This window comes from Rattus rattus, chromosome 15 (assembly GCF_011064425.1).
Source record: "Rattus rattus isolate New Zealand chromosome 15, Rrattus_CSIRO_v1, whole genome shotgun sequence".
NCBI classification, from domain to species: domain Eukaryota; kingdom Metazoa; phylum Chordata; class Mammalia; order Rodentia; family Muridae; genus Rattus; species Rattus rattus.
In genome coordinates, this window is record NC_046168.1 from 51,958,837 (window position 1) to 51,982,696 (window position 23,860).

At 49.4% G+C, this 23,860-nt stretch overlaps 1 protein-coding gene across 4 annotated transcripts in view; it reads right to left on the reverse strand.

Annotated features, from left to right (window-relative positions):
* The window catches only part of Slc66a2 (solute carrier family 66 member 2), a 37,330-nt gene extending 19,855 nt beyond the window's left edge, over positions 1–17,475 (reverse strand). The window contains exons 1-4 of one of the 4 annotated variants that reach the window (XM_032885689.1): positions 17,306–17,475; positions 16,216–16,552; positions 9,954–10,087; positions 1,244–1,297 (exon numbers count right to left, since the gene is read on the reverse strand). In XM_032885689.1, the coding sequence (XP_032741580.1) occupies positions 1,244–1,297; positions 9,954–10,087; positions 16,216–16,418 (391 nt within the window). In that variant the 5' untranslated portion in view covers positions 16,419–16,552; positions 17,306–17,475. Of the gene's footprint in view, positions 1–1,243; positions 1,298–9,953; positions 10,088–16,215; positions 16,553–17,004; positions 17,105–17,305 lie in introns of those variants that run through there. The other 3 variants (XM_032885688.1, XM_032885691.1, XM_032885690.1) reach the window with 3 other exon arrangements.
* Between the last annotated feature and the right edge of the window lie 6,385 nt (positions 17,476–23,860).

A 23,860-nucleotide genomic window follows, 5' to 3' on the forward strand; every position in this document is an offset into this window, starting at 1 on the left:
AAAGAACACTAAGAAAAATGAGACTGGAGACGTTTGTTGGGATGAATCTGAAACCAAGCCACAGTACAGAAGAGCCCAGATGGGTGAAGGAAGCGACAGAGAAAGTACTCAGGTTCAGAACAAGGTGGAGTGGACACCGTTAGAGCAGAAGCCCAGTGAAGCCAGCCGCACAAGGAAATCAACCCAAATTTTAAAGAGGAATCGGTGGCGACCCTTCACAGACACTTAGGAACTTACTTCATTACCCGGTGTATTCAGAGTAATACCTAGGCTATTCTAAAAGCAAAGCCATCAGGAGAAAAGGACTCCAGACCAGAACTTTCCATGAGTACAGACATTAAAAGTCCTCAGCACACATAATATCAGCAAACGGCGCCCAGCAGTTAAGAGGTAACCGGACACCATAATCAAACAGAACTTAGCTTAACACACAAATGACGACCCCCCGTGAAAACAGAACAAATGGTAGAAGTCCCTCGGTCACATTTACAGACACAGCACAGTGCCTAGAACTCGCAGTCCACAGACAGCACCGTGCCTAGAACTCACACAGTCCACAGACAGCACCATGCCTAGAACTCACACAGTCCACAGACAGCACAGAGCTGAGCCAGGGCCAGTGCCATTCATGACAGCAAAGCAAAGCCCCGTCAGCTCACAGGAGCTTTAAAGGCAAGTGCAAAACCCAGAAGTCCTCAGTAAAGCCAAGAACAGAACACACATGCCTTGTCTAGTCTCTGTCCAGTCAGGGTATTGGGAAGACTGGGAGGAAGAAGCAAACGGCTGTGCCTTGCGGGTGATGTGACCTTTCTGGTGGACAATCTCTAGATGGCTAGAAATACGGGAGCCGGTGCTATAGCCGACAAGAGTTCAGTTAGGCTGCAGCAGAGGTCACACCGGCAAAGCCAGTGTTCCTTCTACAGAACAGCAGTGAACACTCCAGGAGGGGATGAGGGTTAGAGCAAGTCCACTGGCACACCATCGACAGGAAGTAGCTTGGGATAAGCTCAAAGCTTGCCATCTTGAATTTTCCACACCCATTTCTTCTTCCCTTCGGTTCACCCCTCCCCGGAAATCAGCCGGTTCTACATAGTCCAGGCCGAGAGCAGCGGGCTGTGGGCTAAGTGTGTCCAGGCCATGCGTGGCGAAGCGACTCGGGAAGCGACAGGTAAGTACGGATGCACGTGTCGACAGAGGGACAGGTTGCAGGGTGAAATGGAGCCAGGGTCTCAGTAGTACATACCCAGGTAGGGCCGCCTGGGGGGCACTCTGAGTTCTTCATCCTTACTGTCTGTCGCTACATTTAAAGAGAGAGAAAACAGAAAGAAAGGAGACAAAAACAGACTGGTTTTAACACTGGGAAGTGGGTGTTTCCTAGGGTTGTTGCACTTCTTAAAACAAACAAACAAACAAACGACAACATCAAAACAACATCAGAGCAGGAGGAAGATTTTTGTTACTTTGCGTTCAAAAATCCACTTTCTGAACTGTTCTACCCTCTTCTAATAATATCCTGGGACAGTAAACAGAAGTACAGGAGGGGGAGGGGGCCGGGGAAAGGAGGAGGGGTGGGGAGAGGTGGGGGAGGGGAGAAATCCCACTAAAATTTAAGCCTGGATGTTCTCGCTTCTTCTCTATAGTCAAGGGACGTTAATAACCGCTTTAGGACAGGCCCTAATTCTCATGTCCCTAGAAGCTCAGGCAGGCTGGGGTTGAGAACAGTTAATCCGGAGCTGAAATGTTCTCTCGGGCTGCACGGCACAATAGTTCCAGAGTTCACACAGTAACAGGACAGCCAAAGGACAGCCAGTCTAACGGTGAAATGTGAAGGGCATGTTGCAGAGACACCATGATGAAGACACTCAGCCTGCCTGGGCAGTCAGATATCTCACCTGGCACAGGCAGGACATCAGAAACCATCAACTGGTTATACTTTAACTTCCCAGCTAGCCTGCACCAGGTCAACAGCCCAAAGCACTCCAGGGCGCCTCGGGTCAGCTGGCAGACTCTCCCTTTCTGGGGTTTAAATTGTGGAAGCAGATCTGAGGTCCCAGGTTGCCTCCCTACCAGCATTCTGTGGAAGTGAGCAACTCAGAGCTAACAGTAGAGGATCTCTTTCAGTGAGGTGCTGCTGAAGGGGAATGGGGACCTGTCACTGAATCTGTCGTTTGCAGGCCACAGGTACCATGCCTCCTGGTGCCTGCCCTGTCTCTTTAAAGATCCAGATCCACAATGCAGAGAGAGAGAGAGAGAGAGAGAGAGAGAGAGAGAGAGAGAGAGAGAGAGAGAGAGAACATGCTAGAACGTTTAGATACAAAATGTGGGTGGAGCAAAGGCCCAATGGTGATCCCGGGTGGAGTTGTGCACGACCTCATGCCACTATGCACTGGAAGCTCCTATGGTCTCCTGTCTCCATAGTCAGCTTGGCATTGAAAACTGCTGTGTATTGGGCAGACAGACAGGAGAAAGGACGCTGAGGAGAGCATGAGACATTTGCAAACCATCACACATCTGCACAGATTTGTTCCATTCTCTCCAGGCACCGGGGTTCTGGATGTGGCCCCAGAAACGGCTGGAGGCTCTGCATCAGGAAGTGTAACTCCGGTCCTACCTAGTGTAACTTGTGTCAACTTGTGTCAAGTGTATCTTGAGAAATTGTGTTGTTTCGGGGGGAGGGGTCTTGTGTGTTTCTCTCTCTCATCCCCTCCCAGATCCTCAGATGGCTATGTGACTTCTAAGGCCAGATTTCGAGAAAGACACGGCCCAGGTTGTTTTCTCCCTACCTCAGATTTAGGGCAACCTGAAGGCGAGGCCCAGTTAGGCTCATGCAGGAATTGTGAAGAAGCTGATCCAGGTGTGCCGTTTCCCAAGGCTTGGGGAAGGCAGAGCTGCACAGGACCACCCAAGTTGGCACCGGCATGACAGGGTGTGGACAAAGACTGTGGGTGGGACGGACGAAGAGGGCAGCTCAGGAGACAGAACTGAGGTGAGTCCAGCTTAGAACTGAGGTGAGATGCAGCCTGACACACAAATTCCTGCGGTGATGGGCACCACACAGCAAAGCCTTTGCAAACTCAAGTCTCACACAACACCCGGTAACAATTTACCCTGTAACAATTTACCCTGTAACAATTTACCCTGTAACAATTTACCTTATAACAATTTACTTTGTAACAATTTACCTTGTAAAGTTTTCAATTCAATGGCTCTTACACACTCCCAGATCGGCAATCACTATGATTACCAGTTTAGAACATTTTCATCACAATGAAAGAAACCTTTACCTGCAAGCAGATACTACCCATCTACCCCTAGAAAGTCTCAATCTGGAGCTCTAGGACACTAAGAGTTGACACACATCTCAGATAAATTCAACCTGATTCTGAGGCACAGTTCTGTCAAAGAACTACTAAGAGAAATTTAAAATGAAAGAATACACTATAAAGCAAAACTTAAATTAAAAAAAAAAAGTAAATTAGAAACAAAATTACTCAAACGAACACACCTAGCAGAAGCCAGTCGGTGGAGCTCTGGGAAAAGGCACTGTGCTCATGGGGACTTCCGGGCTCTTCTCTGCCAGAACGAGGCTAAGATCACTCAACCCTGAGTGTAATCCTCCACGCTACTCACTGTTCTAGCAATCACATTGCTGGCATCGCTATTCTCGCTTATGAAAGCAGCGTGGGCGATGGCACACATCCCATAATACTTTGGGTTCCTGAGAAACTCGGCTGGGACACAGGTGGTGGAAGAGCACAGCCATGTTGGAAGCTCAGCTGCTCTCGACACAAAGGCTCAGCAGACAGAGTATGTACAGAAACGAGGGGCTCCACGGCCAAAAAAAGACACCCCCCCCTCGACACACTGAAAAAAGCCAGATGACACCTGAAATGGCTGGTTTTGTGTGTGAACTTGACACAAGCTGGAGTTATCACAGAGGAAGGAGCCTCCCTTGAGGAAATGCCTCCATGAGACCCAGCTGTAAGGCATTTTCTCAATTAGTGATCAAGGGGAGGGCCCAGCCCATTGTGGGTGGTGCCATCCCTGGGCTGGTGGTCCTGGGTTCTATAAGAGAGCAAGCTGAGCAAGCCAGGGGACGCAAGCCAGTAAGTAACATCCCTCCATGGCCTCTGCATCAGCTCCTGCTTCCTGACCTGCTTGAGTTCCTGTCCTGATTTCCTTTGGTGATGAACAGCAATGTGGAAGTGTAAGCTGAATAAACCCTTTCCTCCCTAACTTGCTTCTTGGCCACGATGTTTGTGCTGGAATAGAAACCCTGACTAAGACAACAGCCATGACCTATGCCAGTGATATCTGAACACTAGAGCCCCACTTAGACACGAGCTGCTGTAGTCCAGAGCAGGAGTCCTGAGATCCAAAGTCCTAGTGCGTCCAGCCGAGGGCTCCTACTGAACGAGCGGACACCAACAGGCATAAAACAGGCAGCCAGGTGGGACACATCGTGCCACCAACCCCGTCTGAATGTATACGTCAACTTTGTAAAGTCACCACTGCAGCTCCCAGGAAGTCAGCTGCACACTGATGGAGACTTTCATTGCTTCCACACCCCAAGCCCCTGCTAACTCAGCGAGTGGACATGGAGCCTCTGCCCAGAGGTGCTCTAGCAAACACAGTCACAAACACTGTGCAGTCCTCAATGATAAAGGGTCTCTTTCGGTGCCTACAACCCTGACATCTGTGTCCTGAAAGCCCAGAGAGACCTCCTGGGGGCCGATCAACCTCTAGATCCAGTTACTTTTAAAATTCTTTCCCTGGGCAAAAAGGACAGAGAGGCGTCAGTTGTTATGGTTGCCTACGGAAGTATCTACCTCAGAGCCTCCTGGAGGCCTTCCAGAGTCTCCAGTGCTGGCCTGCTGACGCTGCAGAGTGCTGGAGGTCCACATGGAGTTGGACATCGACAGATAAACCACAGTTCATGGTGCACAGTGCGGGGTGAAAAGGGGCTGGGGAGGGGTTCTAAATCAAAAGTAATCAATGTTAAAATGGAGAGAAGTGCGAACACATCAGTCTGACTCCTGAGTAACAGAGGCCATCAGCCCTCACAGAACACCCTGATTCAAGGGAACCAAGTGGCCAAAAGTCAGAATGAGCCACCAGAAACTTCCGTACAAACTCAGCGTTTGGTTACCTGTGCACTTGTGTGGATGGCACGGGTATTCTAGCTGTTTCCTGCATGACCTCCTGGAGCAGTGGCTCTCAACCTTCCTAACCCTGAGAAGCTTCAATACAGCTCCTCATGCCGAGGTGACCCACCCATCAAAGAGTTACCTTCGTTGTTACTTCGTAACTGTAATCTTGCTACTGTTATAAATCGTAATGTAATTATCTGTGTTTTCCCATGGTCTTAGGCAACTCCTGTGGAAGGGTCCTCTGACCCAAGAGGGGGTCACAAGCCACAGGCTCAGAACTGCTGTTCTTAGAGATACATTTGAGCCATTTATAAATACATGATGTCTGGGGTTGGCCTTAAAACATGCTGGACTGAGCTGGGAAGCCACTCAATTGTAGGGGATCTGTCTAGCACCAACAGCCCTGGGTCCCAGTGGGGATAGGGGGTCAGGATGTAGGCTCAGATGAGAGGTCAGGGTGGGTTTCCCGGTGTGGGCTCAATCACAAATGGGCTTCCTTAGACTTTCTCCCCACTTGATAAATGTTAGTGATTTTACATACTAAAAGATGAAACTGAAAACTAACACACACCCAGCACCCACAGGGCACACCCACTACCCACGGGCCCCAGGAGCACAGAGCAAGTGCCAGGTAGGAAGAGACTTCACACTGTCCCATGGGACCACCCTTGCTCCCTGCCTCCCCCAGACTCAGTACTTAGAGCCCTCATTCTAATGAGCAGAGGGAGGCTGGGAAAAAAGTCATGGAATGTGTGGAATTTTTAAGTTTGATTCTACTTTTGGAAATTACACAGATTTTGTGATAAGCCACTGAGAGTAAATGAAGAAACTTGGAGAGTGTACCAAAATGTTCATGTTCAAATTAATCATGGGGTCAGTTTTACTTTATTTCCCTCCATTTTCCTCAAGGTCTATTGTGAGTCTACACAGTGCATGTGCTTTATAGCAGGACAACTAACTGATCTAGTATTTTGTGTTTGCTCTCTCTCTCTCTCTCTCTCTCTCTCTCTCTCTCTCTCTTTCCTCTCTCTCTCTCTCCCTCTTCTCTTTCTCTCTCTCTCTCTCCTTCCCTTCCACCCCCTCTCTAATCTTAACTGGCAAACTGAATGAGTTACCACTAAAATTAAAAGTATACTATTAAGAAAACTGGAAACATTTCAAGCTTATTTTTTTTTAATGGGAACGCTAAGTTAGAACTATTTTACAATGTCCTCATCCGGGTATAATAGCACATGTCTTTCTTGGGAGGCAGAGGCAGGAGGATCTCTGTGAGTTCAAGGCCAGCCCAGTCTACACGGTTGAGTTCCAAAGCAGCCAGAACTACATAGAGAGATTCTGTGTCAAACTAAAAATACCTTCGTAAGGCTGGGGAGACAGCCCAGTGGGTACAAGCATTGGCTGTGCAAACATGAGGGCCTGCGTTCCCCAGCTCACACAGGAAGACGCCATGGCTATGCCAGCCAAGCTGAAAACTGAGCTCCAGGTTCACTGGGAAACCCTGCCTCGAGGCACTGAGGCTGAGTGCAACAGGGGACACCTGCCCTGCCTTCTTTTACGTCAACTTGACACAAGCTGGAGTCGTCTGAAAGGAGGGGACCTCAATTGAGAAAATGCCTCCGTGAGATCTGGCTGTGAGACATTTCCTTTTTAAAGATTGATTGATTGATTGATTGATTGATTATAAGTACACTGTAGCTGTCTTCAGACACCAGAAGAGGGCATCAGATCCCATTACAGATGGTTGTGAGCCACCATGTGGTTGCTGGGGTTTGAACTCAGGACCTCTGGAAGAGCAGTCAGTGCTCTTAACCACCGAGCCCTCTCTCCAGCCCATAAGACATTCTCTTAATTGGTGATGATTGGGAAGAGGATCCAGCCCATTGTGTGGGTGGTACCATCCCTGGGCTGGTGGTCTTGGGTCCTGTAAGAAAGCAGGTTTAGCAAGCCATGGGGAGCAAGGCAGTAAGCAACAACGTTCCATGGCCTCTGCATCAGCTCCTACCTCCGGGTTGCTGCCCTGCTTAAATTCCCGTCCTGACTTCCCTTGATAGTAAACTGTGATGTGGGCTCAAACTCACATTGTCTAGCTTGACAGTAAGGGCCTTACTATTAGCTGTTCATAAATTACCTTCACCATCATAAATGATCTGAATTGTGCCTCATGAGACTCACGGTGCTACCAGTCTGCATTTATTCTTGGGATGGTGCACACAGGTTTGTTAGAAGTCACTAACATTCTGTGTAAAATGTAGTTGCTGGCAAGAAAGTGAGGTATCTCCTGGGCCCCAGGACCTCAGCAGCTGCAGGACTGGGTGGCCGTGGGCTGGCACCGGAGTGCATTTCTGTTTTGTTTTGTTTTTTTCCACACACACCACCCTTGTCAGCCTTCTGACAGATGGCAGGAAATGGACCCACACATTTCATTAACGCTAATTCTCAGGAATACACTAAGACCTGTGTCTTAAACAAAGCAAGCCCTGTAAATATGAACTGGACTCAAAACCGAAAGAACTAAAGATGTAAATATCAAGAATTCTTGGTGTGTATGGTAGCACATGCCTTTAGTTCCAGCATTTGGGTGGCAAGGCAAAAGGATCTCTGTGAGTTCTAGGCTAGCCTGGTCTACAGGATGAGTTCTAAGACATTCAAGAACCTGTCTAAAAATAACAACAACAACAACAACAACAACAACAGCAAAAATAAATAATTCTCCAACAAGCACCACTGGCCCATGATAGGTGGAGAGGTTTAAGGCCCAATGACTCTTGGAGCCAGGGGTGGGTCCTGCGATACCCCTTGAAATTAAATTAGCCACAAAGGGACCAAGAATACTGTGCTTCCTCCAGATCACCAATCTTAATCACACCTGCAGAGGCCCTTTCTAAAGGGGACATTGCCGGGGTCACTACTATGCCCTTAAGGAGCCCCTGATAAAAATTGATATCCCGGTCCTAACCCTGCAAACCGTTGGTTCAGTATTTTAGCTCAACCCTAGTGACCAACATATAACTAGTGCCTTGGAGATTTTACATAGAACAACACTGCACAAGAGAACAGTTGGGCCCCCACTACCCACGCACTCTCTGGTCTGGACCATGTTGCCACACGGCACTCAGATATGGTCTCACAGCTCCCTGAGCTCACCATTACCTGAGCTGAAGGAACAAGTACAATGTGGTTCTGAATAAATGAACACCATTCTCTAAGGCTGCTGCCCTGTGTGCAAACCCTCTCTGTACCTGACAGCAGACATGGGCCACAATCAGAGCCAACACACATGGCAATGGAAATCACAAACCTGTTCTCATAGTCACAGCACAGAAGCAGTGCAAACCTACGGGAAGCCTCTGGAATCCCATGCATGACCGTCTCCTTAGCCTTTGGGTATCTCAGTGTGTGAGCGCGTGAGGGGCCCGCCGCCATTCTTCAGTCAGGATGGCGTCCTGTCCCCAGTGCAGGCTGAGGCTCAGAGGGGCTCAGGGCTTGCTATGTGAAAGCTTGGAGCCTAGAGAAGGACAGACCGTGCTTCTAGGAAGCAAGCCCACAGCACCAGGTAAAGCCATAAAGCCTCAGCTCCTCTACCATATCCTGTCCTGGCAGGATTCTCAGTATGACCCGCACCAGCACTGGGGTCGTTTGGATTCACACCGGGAGGACGGGGACACTCAGGGGAGATTCAGGATGGTGATGCCAATGGGAAGAATGGATGAGGACACACCAGAAGATACACGTGAGCTATCATCCCTACAGGCTGCTCCCAAAGCCAGGTGTGGCCACTCTCTGTGATGGCCCGGATGGTTATCACCCGTTTAACTAAAACCAGTGAAAACACAAACACAGCAGGATCCTGTTAGCAGGGGAAAAAATAATGATCAAAGATGTAGCAAAACCACTTCCCGAGCAGCCCCCAAACTAAGCACTAAATACTTCTATAAGCAAGATTCAACAGGCACGCACGCACGCACAAACCGCACGTGTACGCACACACGCTTACTTCAGACAAATCCAGAGAGAGCTCCACTAGTTTGTTAATGGAAAGATAAAAGAAAGGCTTTTGCTGAGTGTGGACCTGTGTGCCTACTTAGAGCCAAGGAGGCTGATGGAGAAGGACTGGCGTTTAAAGGCCAGCATGAGTTACGGAGAGAGAATTAGTATCGAAGAAAGGAAAAAGAAAGAGGAGAAGGAAGAGGATTAGACGTAGGAGGAGGTGGGATTTAACTCTCCTGCAAGCCCGCCAGCCTACGCTGACCACAGAGTACCAATCAGCAATTCTGTGAAGGAGAGGACAAAGGCAGAAGAGTTTAGTGTTTTCTGACCTGTCCGGGGGGTCAAGGATGGGACAGATGCTGCCCGGGGCCCTCAGCCCACAGAACATGCAGACCCTGGTGTGTCACACCTTACGCGGATGACTGCGCGTGTGAAGTGTGGCTAAAGGGCACACTGACGGGGCTTGAGTCACCTGGCAGGGCACACAGCAGTGAGTCTGCCCTCTCTGGTCCCTGTGAGTGAGCAAGAGAGTCCAAAAGACGAGTTAAAAACCTCACCCGTGCTCCAGGAAAGAAGTGCTTGACTGTTCGAAGCAGAGAAATGTTTAGTCTGTTACGACGTGGGAAAATGCTACTATCCGTTGCAGATAATGGCCATTCGGCGAAATGAAAGCTGCCCAGGTGAACGCCCAAGCGGGGGAAGCAAGTTCGGCTTCACCAGAGCCGAGCTTCGCCCGCCCGATGGCTAGGCAAGGCTTCCTAGATGACGTCACACCCACCTGCGAAGGCAAGGCTTCCTAGATGACGTCACACCCACCTGCGAAGGAGCGGCGCTTGACGTTCAGCTCGTTGGCCACGCGGACCTCGGTGCACAGCTTCAGCATCAGTAGCATCGTAAGGATCATGACTATGCTTTGCCACAGGAGCGGCGACTCGAAGTGCCTGCCAAACCTAAGGGACGGAAAGGGGGCCCACATCAGGAAGGAAGGAAGCAGACAACAGTCCCGGCCAGGACCTCCAACCTCAACCAACCACAGCCTCTCCTCAACCGGGGCCTGAGGAGTCCGGGGGAGGGTCCTGTGCGAGCATCACAGACCTGGCACTTGCTTGCCTAGTCTTCCAGGGTGCGTGTGGGACTCGGCTAGGATGGGGACGGGCCAAGGGACCCAGGTCAGACTCGGCAAGGCACCTGGAACCCTAAGCTCACCTGAGACTTTTCCAAGGCCCATATCTCCCCTCTATGGACTCTGACCCCCGGTTCAGGGCCACATATTGGTATGAAAGGACGCCATATACCTACCCTCCTGTCGAAGTCTAATCTTAACCAGGCAAGAGACTATTTCCTGTGGAAGATGTGTAACCTGGTGCTAAATTTTTATATATATCCTTCACTAACAAAGGCAGCCAGAGCTAGCCCCACCCAAGATCTTTCCTCCACCCCAGGCCTCCTAGCCCTGGGCCACTTATCCTCCCTGGCTACTCCTCCCCCAGCCATTTGCTCTAATGGCCCCCACTAGTGTTGAATATTTCATCAGCTGGGACCAGAAGCTTTAGAGAGCAGAACTGCAATTCAGCAACCAACAAGGTCTATGGATTACACCCTTGGCAGATCGGAACACCACCAGTCTGTAGCACCCAGACAAGCTGACACAGCTCATCTCCAAAGACAGGTCCCAACAGCGCAGCCTGAACCCCAGTATGGTTAAGCACAAATGCAGGCTGAATCCAAGACCTTGGTTGGTGGTTAGCACATGAAATTCAAAAGATTCTACACAGCAGCACTACCGCCTGAAAGCTCTCCATGTAAGCAACAGCCCCAGCCTTCTCTCCCATGTCTGTGGCCCCTAACTACACTGGTCTCCTGGGACAGCAGTTATGTCCGAGGAGGAAAACTTGCCAGTAAAACTTGCAGCTCCGGGGTTGGGGATTTAGCTCAGTGGTAGAGCGCTTGCCCCTAGCAAAGCGCAAGGCCCTGCGTTCGTCCCCAGCTCTGAAAAAAAAAAAAAAAAAAAAAAGAAAAAAAAAACTTGCAGCTCCTGGGCCCATACACAGGAGGGACACAGAGAAATGGTAGCGCTGATTCACAGCCAGCGCCAAGCCTGCTCAGGGACACATTCCAGCGTCCATGTGACAGTAGGAACTTGCTAAAACTCAGTCCACAAATGAAAACCAAGCAGCATTCACCTGCCACAGTATTTCCTGCACACCCACACTTGGGAGACTGCAGGGGATCATAAGGTCATGGCTGACTTGGGTTACATAGCCAAGTTCCAAGCCAGGTCTGCCAATAAAGTTTTAGGGAGAAAAGCATTTCACAGAACTCTGCTGTGACAGCAGTTGGTAAAAGACCAGTTGGAAACAGGGAAAGAAACCTCACCTGTGTCTCAAAGAGTGCGTCTGCCAGGCCCGCCCATTCTGTGAGGAAAGGCTGTACCATGCAGAACACACAACCCCTTTAACTAACCTGAAAGCCACCTTCCGTTCCTGAAAGTTATGTCTACACACAATCCAGGATCAGAGAGAATCCTGACCAGCTTGAGGGCCCTCCCAGAGCTCTGGACATTTTCTAAACAGATGCCCACGGGATATGCTACTGCCCAGAGAAGCAGAGCCAACAGTAAGGTGTTACACAAGGGAGGACATGCTGCAGGCGGGGCTCCCCTCTGCAATCAGGGCAAGTCTCAGCTTCCTGTGGAGTGGCAAGCCAAGACTGGAAATTCCAAGCGCACAGGATAAGCCCTCTGTGCAGGTTTCAAGGCTCAAATGTCCCCTGTGAGTTCATAAGCTCCACACTCAAGGCAGCTGCGTGAGGAAGCTTAGGAAGTGGGAAGACAAAGGAAAGGGTGACCTCAGCACCGGGTGGAGACAGGAGCTGGCACAGGCAGACAAGCTTCTGTTCCTAGAATATGTCCCTGGATCCTGTAGTTACCTCCCTGACCATGAGCCACCACCATCTTGGAACCTCGGTGTTTTCCTGCAAAAGTCTAAGTCACAATCTTGGGGTTCCGCGCAGACAGAACCAAGTCCTAAGTTGCTCCGCTAGAAACCATTCTTCCTCTCTGGCTACCTAGCTGACGATTTGCTCAGAGTTGGGTGCATGGGGAGGGTTAACATGGGAAAGTGTCACCTCAGCAGCGCCAGGAAGCTATGAAGCTGAAAGAAGAGCTTCCCAAACCGACTGATGCCTGTTACTGGGAAGACGACAGAGGGGGAAAAAGTCAAGGCTGAAGTTCCCACAAACCACATCAAAATCAATCCCAGCGAGCTTGACGGTCACAAGAGGGAAGGAGCTAACAGGGTTCCAGCAAGCAGAGCTGAGGATTTCACTGGTTTTATTTAATGGGAAGCTAAAAACAGGACACAAACTTTCAAAAAGCACAACTCTGAAGGACACAAGAGACAAAACAACTAGGAGAGAATGCTGGACATAATTTTTAAAACTATTTTTTTTAAAGCGCCATTTCTTAGCAAAGTCATACCAACAGTCTGCTGTAGTGACAGTTTTGGAATTTTGGTTTCTTTAAAACCACAGAAATACTGTAAGAATATGTTTTTGTTTTAATCCCAGGTGTGGGATATGGGCCTGCTTCCGATTGCCCACAGCAGCTGACTACGATTTGCCTCGTGCATGGTTTTGCCACCAGCAGATCGCTTCTGTGATTGTGTGACATTTAGAATTCTGGGACTTTCCGGAGGGTCTATAAATACTAGGGCCCTGAGAATTGAGGCAGGTTGTTGGTTAGTCGCTGTTGGTCACAGTTTGCTAAATTGTCGTCCTCAAAGAAGAAAAAGAAATTAGATATCCTTGGGGCAGTCTGCTATTGAGGATATGGTTCCTCTCCTCTTGAGACTGTAGGCTAGCAGAATTCTTCTAAGGAGAAGTGACGATTGCCACCACACAGCTATGGGTTGTGTGTCAAAGGACTCTCATAGGAATGAAAGCCAGAACTCATAACGGAAAACATACGCAGAAGTGGGGTGCACAAGGTTGACCAAGTCCAGCAACCCGTTCTATGGACAACTTCTCCAAGTCCCCAAGCAACGGGAAAGCTCCTATGAGGAGGGTACACACCTCCACACCTCTACAGCTACGCCCTACCGTATCAAAAAAAACTTATCGCCATGGCAGCAGAATGTTACCACCTCTCCGATACAGTGTTTCAAGATCACAGCCAAGACCAGCTGCCAGCACTGGTGGAGACCAAGCCCATCCTCAGACCTCACCAGGACTGGGTGGAGGATTTTGCTCAAGTAGAACCTGGGCGCCAGTCTTGCCCTTCTTAGATAAAGGCCTGCAAGCATTAGATAAAGGGTCATTTGGCCCCAGCTTCCAACATCAAAACTGCAAAATTCTGTAACTCCCATTCCACGGGGAGCAGCCTGCTGAAGGTGAGTTCTGTAACATGGTGAGGATTGTAAGAAATAAGGGTTTCCATTGAGTGTCACAGGCTTCAGAATCCTCGGTTTGCAGGGAATCAGTCTCTTTCTGCAGGACTGTCCAGCCTCAAAAACACAAACCTCTAATGAGTGCTGAGGTCTGTGTCCCAGTTAGCATGGGAAAACTGCTGAGAAAGCTAACTCTACCCCTTTCATAGTTTGGAAGGCTCCCATCTCACCTGCCACAGCCAGGACCTGCTCTCCACACTCGGGGAGGAGTTGTAGAAATGGGGAAGGGATATATGCTCTAGTCATTGCTCCCAATGAAGCTCCGATACGACGGCCTTTGGCTATGTGAAATCTAAGAGGATACTGAGCTGTGGAACCTCTCGAGGGAAGCCTAGACCGGGGCTGCAGAAGGCACTGTGGAGAAGCACATTAGACCCGTGGCATCAGTTTGGAGCAGCAGGGTCTCTACATATGGGCAGCCGTGTCCCAGACACTGTCCAGACTTCTGGCTTTCATCCTTTGAAGATCTGGAAAGATACTTTCCAAATGGAAACACTCTGGAGGCCCATGACCCTCAGCTCCTCCCTTCCTCACAGTCTTCTAGAATGCACTGGGAAACTGAGCCTTTGTATAATGCTCTCAGGAGCCCTGGGTGGCATAGGACATTTTGGGACATGGATTACACTGAAGAGACTATTTGTGGACAAGGCTTGGCATACACAGGAGGCAGCCCAGCCCCCACAGTGGAAAGTATCTGAGGTCTTCTCAGAGTCCCCAGCACAAAGGGCAAGGAGACCAGTCTTGGTTTCCCTCTCTGCTAGTGCACACAAGGAAAACAGCCCCACTCCTGGCATCTCCAAACTGTGTCAGTAGTCCTACTTCAGTATTTGGGGAAAATTTGTTCCTCAATCCTAAAAGTGAATCTCCTGTCCCTACACAAGTTAAACCGTGAGGCTGGGCTACACTGGGCAGCCTGCCTGAAATCAAAGGTCCGTCCTGTGCACCCAGAGCATGGTTATAACGAAGGATCTGCTTCCAGTCAACCTTAGATTTAATTAAAGCCCAGCCAGTCACAGCCCAGCTTACTCCCAGGGGAAAGCAAGAAGATGGAATCTTTGAAATGCAAGTCCCCAACTTAAAAAAAAAGTGAGACTCAATGACCCTTGCCTCAGAAGTCACCTGACCCAAGGCAAACAGCAAGGTGTCATCATTCAATGCTGCCAACCTACTCTCCTTCAGAGTCATCTCACTAGCCAACCGCCTAACTGATGTGAGCAAGGATCCACTCCTGAGACAAAGGGGGCCCAGTGCTGGGACGGAACACAACAGGGCAGAGAGAATTCCCTACTCATAAATTCAGGGTGGACACCCTTGACACAGCTCACTAAACGGTACAAAGCGGGTGTGTTTTATTTAATGTCGATTTACGACATTTCTTTCTTTAAGTGCATGTGCACATGTGTGGCAGTGCATAGGAGGAGGTCGGAGGAAAACCAACAGGAGTTGAAGCGCCTTCACCCACTGAGCCATCCTGCTGACCTATCGATCAAATTGATTTTTAACATGAGTTAGTAAAAACTCAGGCCATTTCCAACAGTAAACAAAAAGTCAGAAGCAAAGAACTGTGACACCAGCTCTCTGGATCCCTTCTCCCTGGCTTCTGCAAGCAGCTAGATACCTTCAAAATTGCATGACTGGCCTTCCAACGTGCACAGAGGACTTCCAATTGGCCCAGAAGGGAAATTACAGACATGTTTTATCTCAGCGTGCAGTGAGGAAACCTTTTTTTTTAAATTTCCTTTGAAAATTCATCCGACCATGGTGGCACCAGAGCACTCGGGAGGCAGAGGCAGGAGGATCTCTGAATTTGAAGCCAACCTGGTCTACATAGTGAGCTCCAGGACAGCCTGGGCTACAGAGTAAAACCCAGTCTCGAAACAGTAACAAAACCTTCAAGTATGTATGGTTTCAACAACTGTTAAAATAAACTTGGACTTCCTCAACGGAATGCAAATGAATAAGAGGAAGCTGGCTCTCAAGAAGGGTTAGAAAAACAGGCTCCATCTGAGTTTGCAGGGAAAAGTTTGACTTCCCACCTAAGACACAGGAGCCAAGTCCAGAAGAAGCTAGCAGTGGTGGCACAGGCCTTTGATGCCACCACTCGGGAGGCAAAAGCAGGTGGATCTCTGTGAGTTTGGGCCAGCCTGGTCTACAAAGCAAGTTACAGGACGACTAGGGCTCCCTAGAGAAACTTTGCGACAAAACAAACAAACAAAAAAAAAAATCGGGGAAAAAAATAGCAGAAGGCTTTCCCCACAAGCAAGCCAGGGGAACCTGCCTGTTACTGACTTCCTTTATTGCTTTCTTAACCTAGCACCCCACTCCACACACTAGAACGAAAAGGCAAGACTCCAGAAACTGTGCCCACAGAGAGGCTCCAGGATGTATCAGACAAAGGTAAAGACAGTAAACGAACGAATCTGGAGATTATATTTGGCTCTCTGCTCCAGCCTTGCTCTCCTTCGTGGAAATGCTGCGTCCTAGTAATTCAGTAAAGGCTCAGACTACTCACCCCCCTTGAAGAATAAGAACCTGCCCTTCCTGAGATCTTTAGGGGAAGGAGGGTAGCTCCACTCTTGAAAACCCTGAGAACAAAGCCAGCAACACTCCCAAGTAGGAAAGTCTGAACTTACCAGAAGAGTATCCGTAAGATATTGGCCACCAATAGCACCAGGCACACGTGGGTGGAAAAACCGTCAGCGTTCTGAGTCCTCCGGATGTCCCTGTATTGGGGTATGTACGGCACCACCCCTCCGAAGACCATGGCCCCAGCGGCCACCCAGGAAACCAGCTGGTGCAACGGGACCAGAAGCCAACCCAAGCCTTCCGCTTCCATCGCCAGCACCGAGGCCGCGCTGCCAGCCAGCGATGTCCACCTGGGCCAACCTCCTTTGGGCTCTCTGAGTCCGCAAGCTGACTGTCACCTCCACATGGCCGCCGCTATCCTGCGCAGTCAGCCACCATCCCGACCTGGAAGGGGGAACAAAGGTAAAGCGCTGACAGGAGCTGGACCAGGGCGCACCTGTACCGGACCTGGAGTCTAGGCAGGGCCTGGGAGCGCAGCGCTCCGCACCCACGGCTTCGGAAGCCTAGGCTCTTCGAGACCCGCGGCGGGGGTTCCAAGCAGAGCTAGGACCTGTCCTGCTCCCAGGAAAGCTAGGGAGCTGGTGACGCGCGCCTGGCACGCCACCGGCCGCCCAGGTGCAGGGAGGAGTGCACCCCGCCGGGTTAGGGGAAGGAGGGGGTGCACCGCCCCGGCGCGATAGCCCGGGGAGGTGACACCGCCCCAAAACGGGTTCAGCTAGTGGGGGAGGGGTGGACGCGTGGCCCAGAGGGAAGCAGAGCAACCCGGATCCCAAGTCCTCAGGTTCTCCGCCTGATAGCGAAGAGCAACCAAAGTGAGCTGAATCCGCGTCCCTTACCAGCCACGCCGCGCCAGTCGGTCCTTCTGTCCCTCAGTCCCAGCCAGAGGAAGCCCCGCCCCGTGGCGTCACAATGGAGGTCACTCCCACTCCAGGGTCCCGCGGCTACCCCGCTGGGTCCTAACGCGCGCGCACGCGCGCTCACGACCGGGTGGGACAGAAGAGGTGGCCGGCACTCATTTCTGTTCTGCTGTGTGTCCCAGATTAGGAAAAACCTACGGGGAGGCGCTTTCAGGCCAAGTGACCACGTGAACCTGTCTCTAGCGAGCGCTGCGCGCAGGGCACAGAGTAGACGCCTTACCGAGCCACTAGCAGCTGAAGATGAAATACTGGATGTTGAAAAAAGCTGTCACAGCGGCCAGCTCTAGGCCTAGGACGCCATCCTCCCCGGGATTCCAGGGGTCTTTGAAAGTCTCTGAGCAAGCCTATGAGGAGCTGGCAACCCTTACCAAGGATGGGAGCTTGGGAGTTCGCGCTGAACTACTCACTGACTGCCCTAGGCGACTACAGGGCTGGCGTCAGCACGCCACAATTGCTAAGCCGCCTCCTCCATATGTGAGGTCAGTCCTCCTCTGGGTGCTCATTTACAGGAAAAGAACATAGGAATTCCCGAGTACGACTCTAACCCCAGATGGACCCTGGTGGGCTGAGCAAGTTGAACCAGAAGAACGAGCTGCCCTACCGGTCAGTAGGGACCTTTGCAGTGAGGTGCCAGATGAGGTGGCAACAATAGGAAACTCGCCTGGCATTCTCCTGCTTAGAAGGACAAGAGCAGGGGCGACCCCCGCCCCGCCCCCAGAACACAACTGACCCCCCACCCATCTCACCAGATATCGCCCTTTTCAACAGGTCTGGCCCTGCTTCCCACCTGGCTGGTTTTGTGGGAAATCATTATAAGACTCACCTAAAATGAATTCCAAACCAGCTTGGAAAAGACAGGAAGTACTTATCCTCCAGCGGAGCCCGCAGCCCCCCTAGCCACTTCCTGAATCAACACACCCAATGCTCAACACCAGGAAGGAACAGGAAGATGAATAAACAGAAGGAAGCTATGGCAGCACTGGGTGAAGGGGAAGTAGGTGTTCCCGTTTAGCACACACCCCCACCCTCTTACACACCCCATCCCACTCCTGCCCAAGCCTCCAAAGTCTCCAGGATCCCACTGCCTGTCCTGGCTCTCATGATGCCTGTTAGGAGTAACATATGGCCACCTCACTTGTCCTGAATATTCCATGGGCTGTGGATACACAAATGGGAACTTTGCTGCTCAGCATATGCCAGAGGTGCCTCCAGGAGGCCGGACAAGTGCACACAACCCTGCATTCTGGTCCAGTACTGCACACCATGGTAACCTCTGGTGATGCAGGCTACTATCTGGAGAGTTGTGGGTGGATTTTTAACATCACCGTAACTGGGTTCTGAGCCTTGGTCTAGACTCTAAGGACCTTCAATTCTTCACAGATGCTCCACTGGCACCAGAATTCCCATGATCCCAAAGGAGGACGCCAGCAGAGCTGTGCAAGGCTGAAGAACGGCCTCCAGAGAGGCTTTCCCCTAGTTCTGACAGTGGTGCATGCTGTCATACGTTGGGGGGGGGGGATCTTACCCTGGCAGATGTGCTCGCATTAAGCTTCTTGAGTAGGGCCCACTCAAGATTGGTTACCACCCAGGGAGCCTTTAAGGACAGTCACAAGCGTCTTCACTGGAGAGAACAGATTTAAGGGCACACAGAAGAGAAAGCCAGTGAAGATGGAACAGAGAGAGAGAGAGAGAGAGAGAGAGAGAGAGAGAGAGAGAGAGAGAGAGAGAGAGAGAGAGAGAGGAGAGAGCTCAATCAGAAGTCGAACTGAGCTTCAGGTTGCCTATGATTTGCCTATGAGTCCAGTGTTCAGGAAGCTGCCTGTAACTCTGAACACTGCATTTAAGAAAGCACATATTGCTGGGCAGTGGGCTAACCCTAGCACTCGGGAGGCAGAGGCAGGTGGATCTCTGTGAGTTCAAGGTGAACCTGGTTTACAGAGCGAGTACCAAGACAGCCAAAGCCACACAGAGAAACCCTGTCTTGAAAAATCAAAAACAAAACAGGTATACGTTTATGAAGATATTTCAACTGTTTTAGAATAAATGAGATGAAAAAAATTACTTAAATCTGCACGCTCAAATATTCACCCCCAAAAGGGTTCTCTTCTGGAACTTGAGTGATGGTTTTCAATAATATAGAGAGATAAAAAGATAGCAGGAGGGGATGGGAGGGCATAGTAGAAGAAGAAATAGTACAGAAGCTTCCTAAATATATACAAATGTAAAACTTAAATAGAGTTACCCTATAATGTTGGTTCAACACCCCAGCTAGACATTATGCACTACAAAATAAAACCCTAACTGCTGGGAATTTGTTTCTTCCTTCTGAGTTTGTTGTCCAGTGTGGTCCGGTAGACACCCTCCCCCAACATTAAAGGCAATTGCAGACACCATTGGTTACCCTCCAGACCGTAACAGATACCACATACTCATGTCACATGACATAACGAATACAGCTGTTGGAAGCCTCATCCCTACTGGCTAGTAATCATAGTGTTCTGAACCCTGCAAGCTTCGATGAACCGCTGCAAGGCCAGACATGCACTCTGGTGCTAAAATGCCATGAATGTTATAGTACTCAAAATTCATCAGTGTTTGCAAGGGAAGTCAGCCCTCCCCTGTCCGAATCGGTACAGGACTTAACCCAGACACCAACTTCTCAGCACAAAGATTTATTACCCCGGAGGGCCAAGTGAGGGGACGATGGGGTGAAGGGTGGGAGCTACAAAGGCAGCAAGTGCAAGCAAGAAAAGCAAGAAACCAGAAGAAGCAAGAACAGGAGAGGGGATTTCTGCAGGAGTGGGGTATTTTAAGGGGAGAAGGGGGGACCCTGTGCTAGGGTGAGTTGGTGAATACTGATTGGACAGGTTCACCAAATAATGAATTCTGATTGTTGGACCTGGGTGTTTTGTCTCAGCAACGGAGGCAGTGGCCAAATAAGGGCATAGACCTTGGGGGCGAGCTTCAGGAATGTAACTTTTTTTAGCAAGGGAGAGGATAAGTGGTAAAAGGGCAGAACCTGTTTTGTGTGCCATGCTCAGCCTGTGCAAGCCCTTCAGGGCTGCCTTAAGGGAAGAAGTCATACCATTTGCCTTCGGAGAAGTTCGGCAGGAGCAAGCCCAGATTCGAGTTCTCTACTTCTCTCCCCATGTCTTCCCCCTCTCTCCTGTCTGCTGTTGGGTGAATCTGAGTCTGTGCCGGCACGAATCCTGTCTTGTGACTCTCGTCTGTGTCCCTAACAAAGGGCTCTTGCACTATAGATAAGAATTACACTGGAGGGCTGGAGAGATGGCTCAGCGGTTAAGAGCACTGACTTCTCTTCCAGAGGTCCTGAGTTCAATTCCTAGCAACCACGTGTTGGCTCACAGCCATCTGTAATGGGATCCGATGACCTCTTCTGGTGTGTCTGAAAATAGCAACACTGTACTCATGCATAAAATAAGTCTTTAAAAAAGGTTTAAAAAAGAATTACATTGGAAAGGAGTAAGAGATACTTTACAGAAACACTTTTTAATCTTATTTATGTTTATTTTATGTGCATGGGTGTTTTGCCTACATGAATGTCTATGAACCATGTGTGAGCAGTGCCTTGAAACTGGAAGTTACAGACAGTTCTAAGTCACCATGTAGACGCTAGGAATCCAGCCTGGGTCCTCTGGAGGAGCAGTCAGTGCTCTTAATCACTGAGCATCTCTCCAGCCCACTTATGGGAAGTCCTTAACAGGGTTTTACAAGGAATGAATCTTTACTGACTCCAACTGACCCAGATAGCAAACTATTACGAACAGCGCTGTAAATGACACCTGTATGCTGTCTCCAGCATTTATGGTGGATATTTTCTGTATCGGTTGCTTTTAGTGTACTGGCTTTACAACATTCCTGTCATTATGACACAAGCATTACTCTGAGTGAAGGACATGAAGGACACAATTTAAGATTAAAGCTGGGTGTCACACGCCTTTAATCCCAACATTAAGAGGCAGAGGCAGGTGGATCTCTCTGTGAGTTTGAGGTTAGCCTTTTCTAGATAGCGAGATCCAGGATACCCAGAGAGCTACACAAAGAGACCCGTCTTGAAAAATGAAACAAACAAAAGATTAATGCTATTCTTTAGCTTAGGTTGTGAAAACTGATTCCATGAGGAATCCAGGACAAATGAGGTTGGTTGTTACTTTGTTCTCTTAAGGGTAGGTGTGGTGGTTTGAATAAAATGGCCACAATAGACTCATAGGGAGTGGCGCTATTAGGAGGTGTGGCCTTATTGGAAGAGGCATGGCTTTGTTAGAGGAGGTGTGTCCCTGGGGGTGGGCTTTGAGCTCTCAGAAGCTCAAGCCTGGTCAGTGTGTCACTGTCGCTTTCTGCTAGATGTAGAACTCTCAGCTTCCCTCAAGCACCTTGTCCGCCTGTGTGCCACCATGCTGATACTGGACTGAACCTCTAAACTGTAAGCCATCCCCTATGACTTCCTTACACGGATCGCCTAAGACCACCAGAAAACACAAATATTTACATTATGATTCATAACACTAGCAAAATGACAGTTATGAAGTAGCAGTGACAATAATTTTATGGTGGGGGGTGTCACTACAACATGAGGAACTGTCGCAGCATTCGGAAGATTAAGAAACACTATGCTTAAATTAAAGAACATGGTTTAAAATGATTCCTGGTGACATATTGCTATAACCATAGGTCAGCACGTTGCTCAGTACTCATTAGAGAAACTCTTGCAGTAGATCCCAGTTAACACAGAAACTCATAACATGCAGAGACTAGGAAGGTTCAACCCCAAATGGGTCGTCTACATTATATGCCTCCCCTCAAGGCTCAGATCAATGGGGAAGAGGGTGGGAAGACAGTAAGGACTAGATGTGGTGGATGACTTCAAGGAAGCAGTGTGTTCCAGACACTGGAGGGCTGGCACACGTATGAACTCATACTGTGACAGCATACAGAAAGCCTTCACAAACCCAAGACAGACAAAATGCCAGGACAGAAAAAGGAAGTGGGCAGGAAGTCTCACCCTTTGCCCAGGAGCCCTTGCCATTTGATAGATGCTAGGCAACGGAAAGTCAGTTTTCTTAGTGGAGAGACACTGGTATATCAACCGCACTCCAGTGCAGTCTCTGTGCCCGGGAATAGTCGGTGCACACAAGCTGAACTCCATATGTTTTTTCCTCCTTCCCTCCTTGCCTCCTCCTTTCTCTTGAGAGATAACATGAAATTGGGTAGGTAGAAAGGTGGGGGAGGATCTGGTAGGAGTCAGAGAGGAGAATGAATGGTCAAAGTCTATTGTATAGAATTCTTAAATGAACTAATAGAAACATGTTTAAGGTTACATGAGAGTCTCCTGAATATGTGAGCGATTGCCCGTAGGCAGCTGTAGTCTGTACCAGGCCCCGGAACCAGAACCTTTTCATTTCTGATGTCCAGAGGCAGGGTAGCGGCTGGGTTTGCCAGTAGGGACTTCCCTCTCACTTCTTCCTGCCTTAGTTGTAGTAGGAAGCACTTACCTACACAGACGAAATGTGTTTTCTAATTTAGAATTAGCTCCTGGTTATCCTTCTAGGCAGTGCCGGCGTCTTCTATTCTATACAGGCTCTTCGGTCTTGGACTATTTTCTTGAGATCAGCTGTGTTCACCCTGGGGCAATGGTGCTTGGTTTCCGTCTCTACAGTGCACTTTAATATTCTTTAATATTTAATGTCCATCTGCAAGGTCATTTATTAAGCCCCACTGATGTCGAACAGTTTCATATTTGTTGAGTCACATGCAAGCTATATGGTTTCCTTTTTTATCAACATGCATGATACAAACTGGTATATAACATTTCCACAGGTTCATGTAGAGTAGAGTGACTCTGCCCTTCCTCTTTTCCAGTCCTTCACAGTCCCTCATACTCACAAGCCATGTTTTCTGTAGCAGACAGCATGCAGAAAGAGCTGCAGCGGGCAAGCAAGCTTCCTGGAGACAGCCTACCATTTTGTCCAGCTGCAATGGGTGTATCCTGGAGAGGAGCGACCCCAGGGGCTTTGTCCCAGGATTGCTTCCTGCTTCTGGTGTACCTTGTCATGTTTGTTATTGCTATATCCCTCGTATAGGTGGCATGGTGTGGTTGGTCGTGGGGAGACCCCCACTGCCTATGTGACCCGCAGGCAGCCTGGTATGATTACTTCCTGAGCATAGCCCACTCTGTTGGGCAAGTTTCCCGCAGACCAACGTGAAAATGAATGTTCTTGAAATAATAGGGTTCAGATGTATTAATGATTCTATGGAATTCCTGATTTGGTTTAAGTCATTTTAGAAAGTTGGTTTGATTTAAGTAGTTTGGGGAAGTTAGGGTGTTTGATAGAAAGTTTGAAGTTAGAATCAAGAATAGGATGTGTCCCTTCCTCGTAGAATAGCAAGGGTCAGAAAAGGAGCCCCGTCAGTTTCCATGCATTCATTATACGCACATAATTGTACCAGCAAGAAAAATAGGCTTGGGACAAGCTAATGATCAAAGAAAACATTCACTCTAGATTGGGCCCGAGTTCCTTGATCTTGTGATCTAGAGATGTGGTGACAGTTCCGGAGTGCACGATGAGGAGGCAGGCTGTGAACAAAGAGGAGGTGATTCCACTGTGACTGAGAGCAGGACACAGGTGACAGTCAGGTTAGCTGCTCAAGACTTCATACATAGGACGTAAGATAGATGGCCCGCTCCTTAGTAAATACAGATTGGGATCAGATAAGCATAGGGGAAGACTTGCTACTACAGACGTGGCTTTTCATG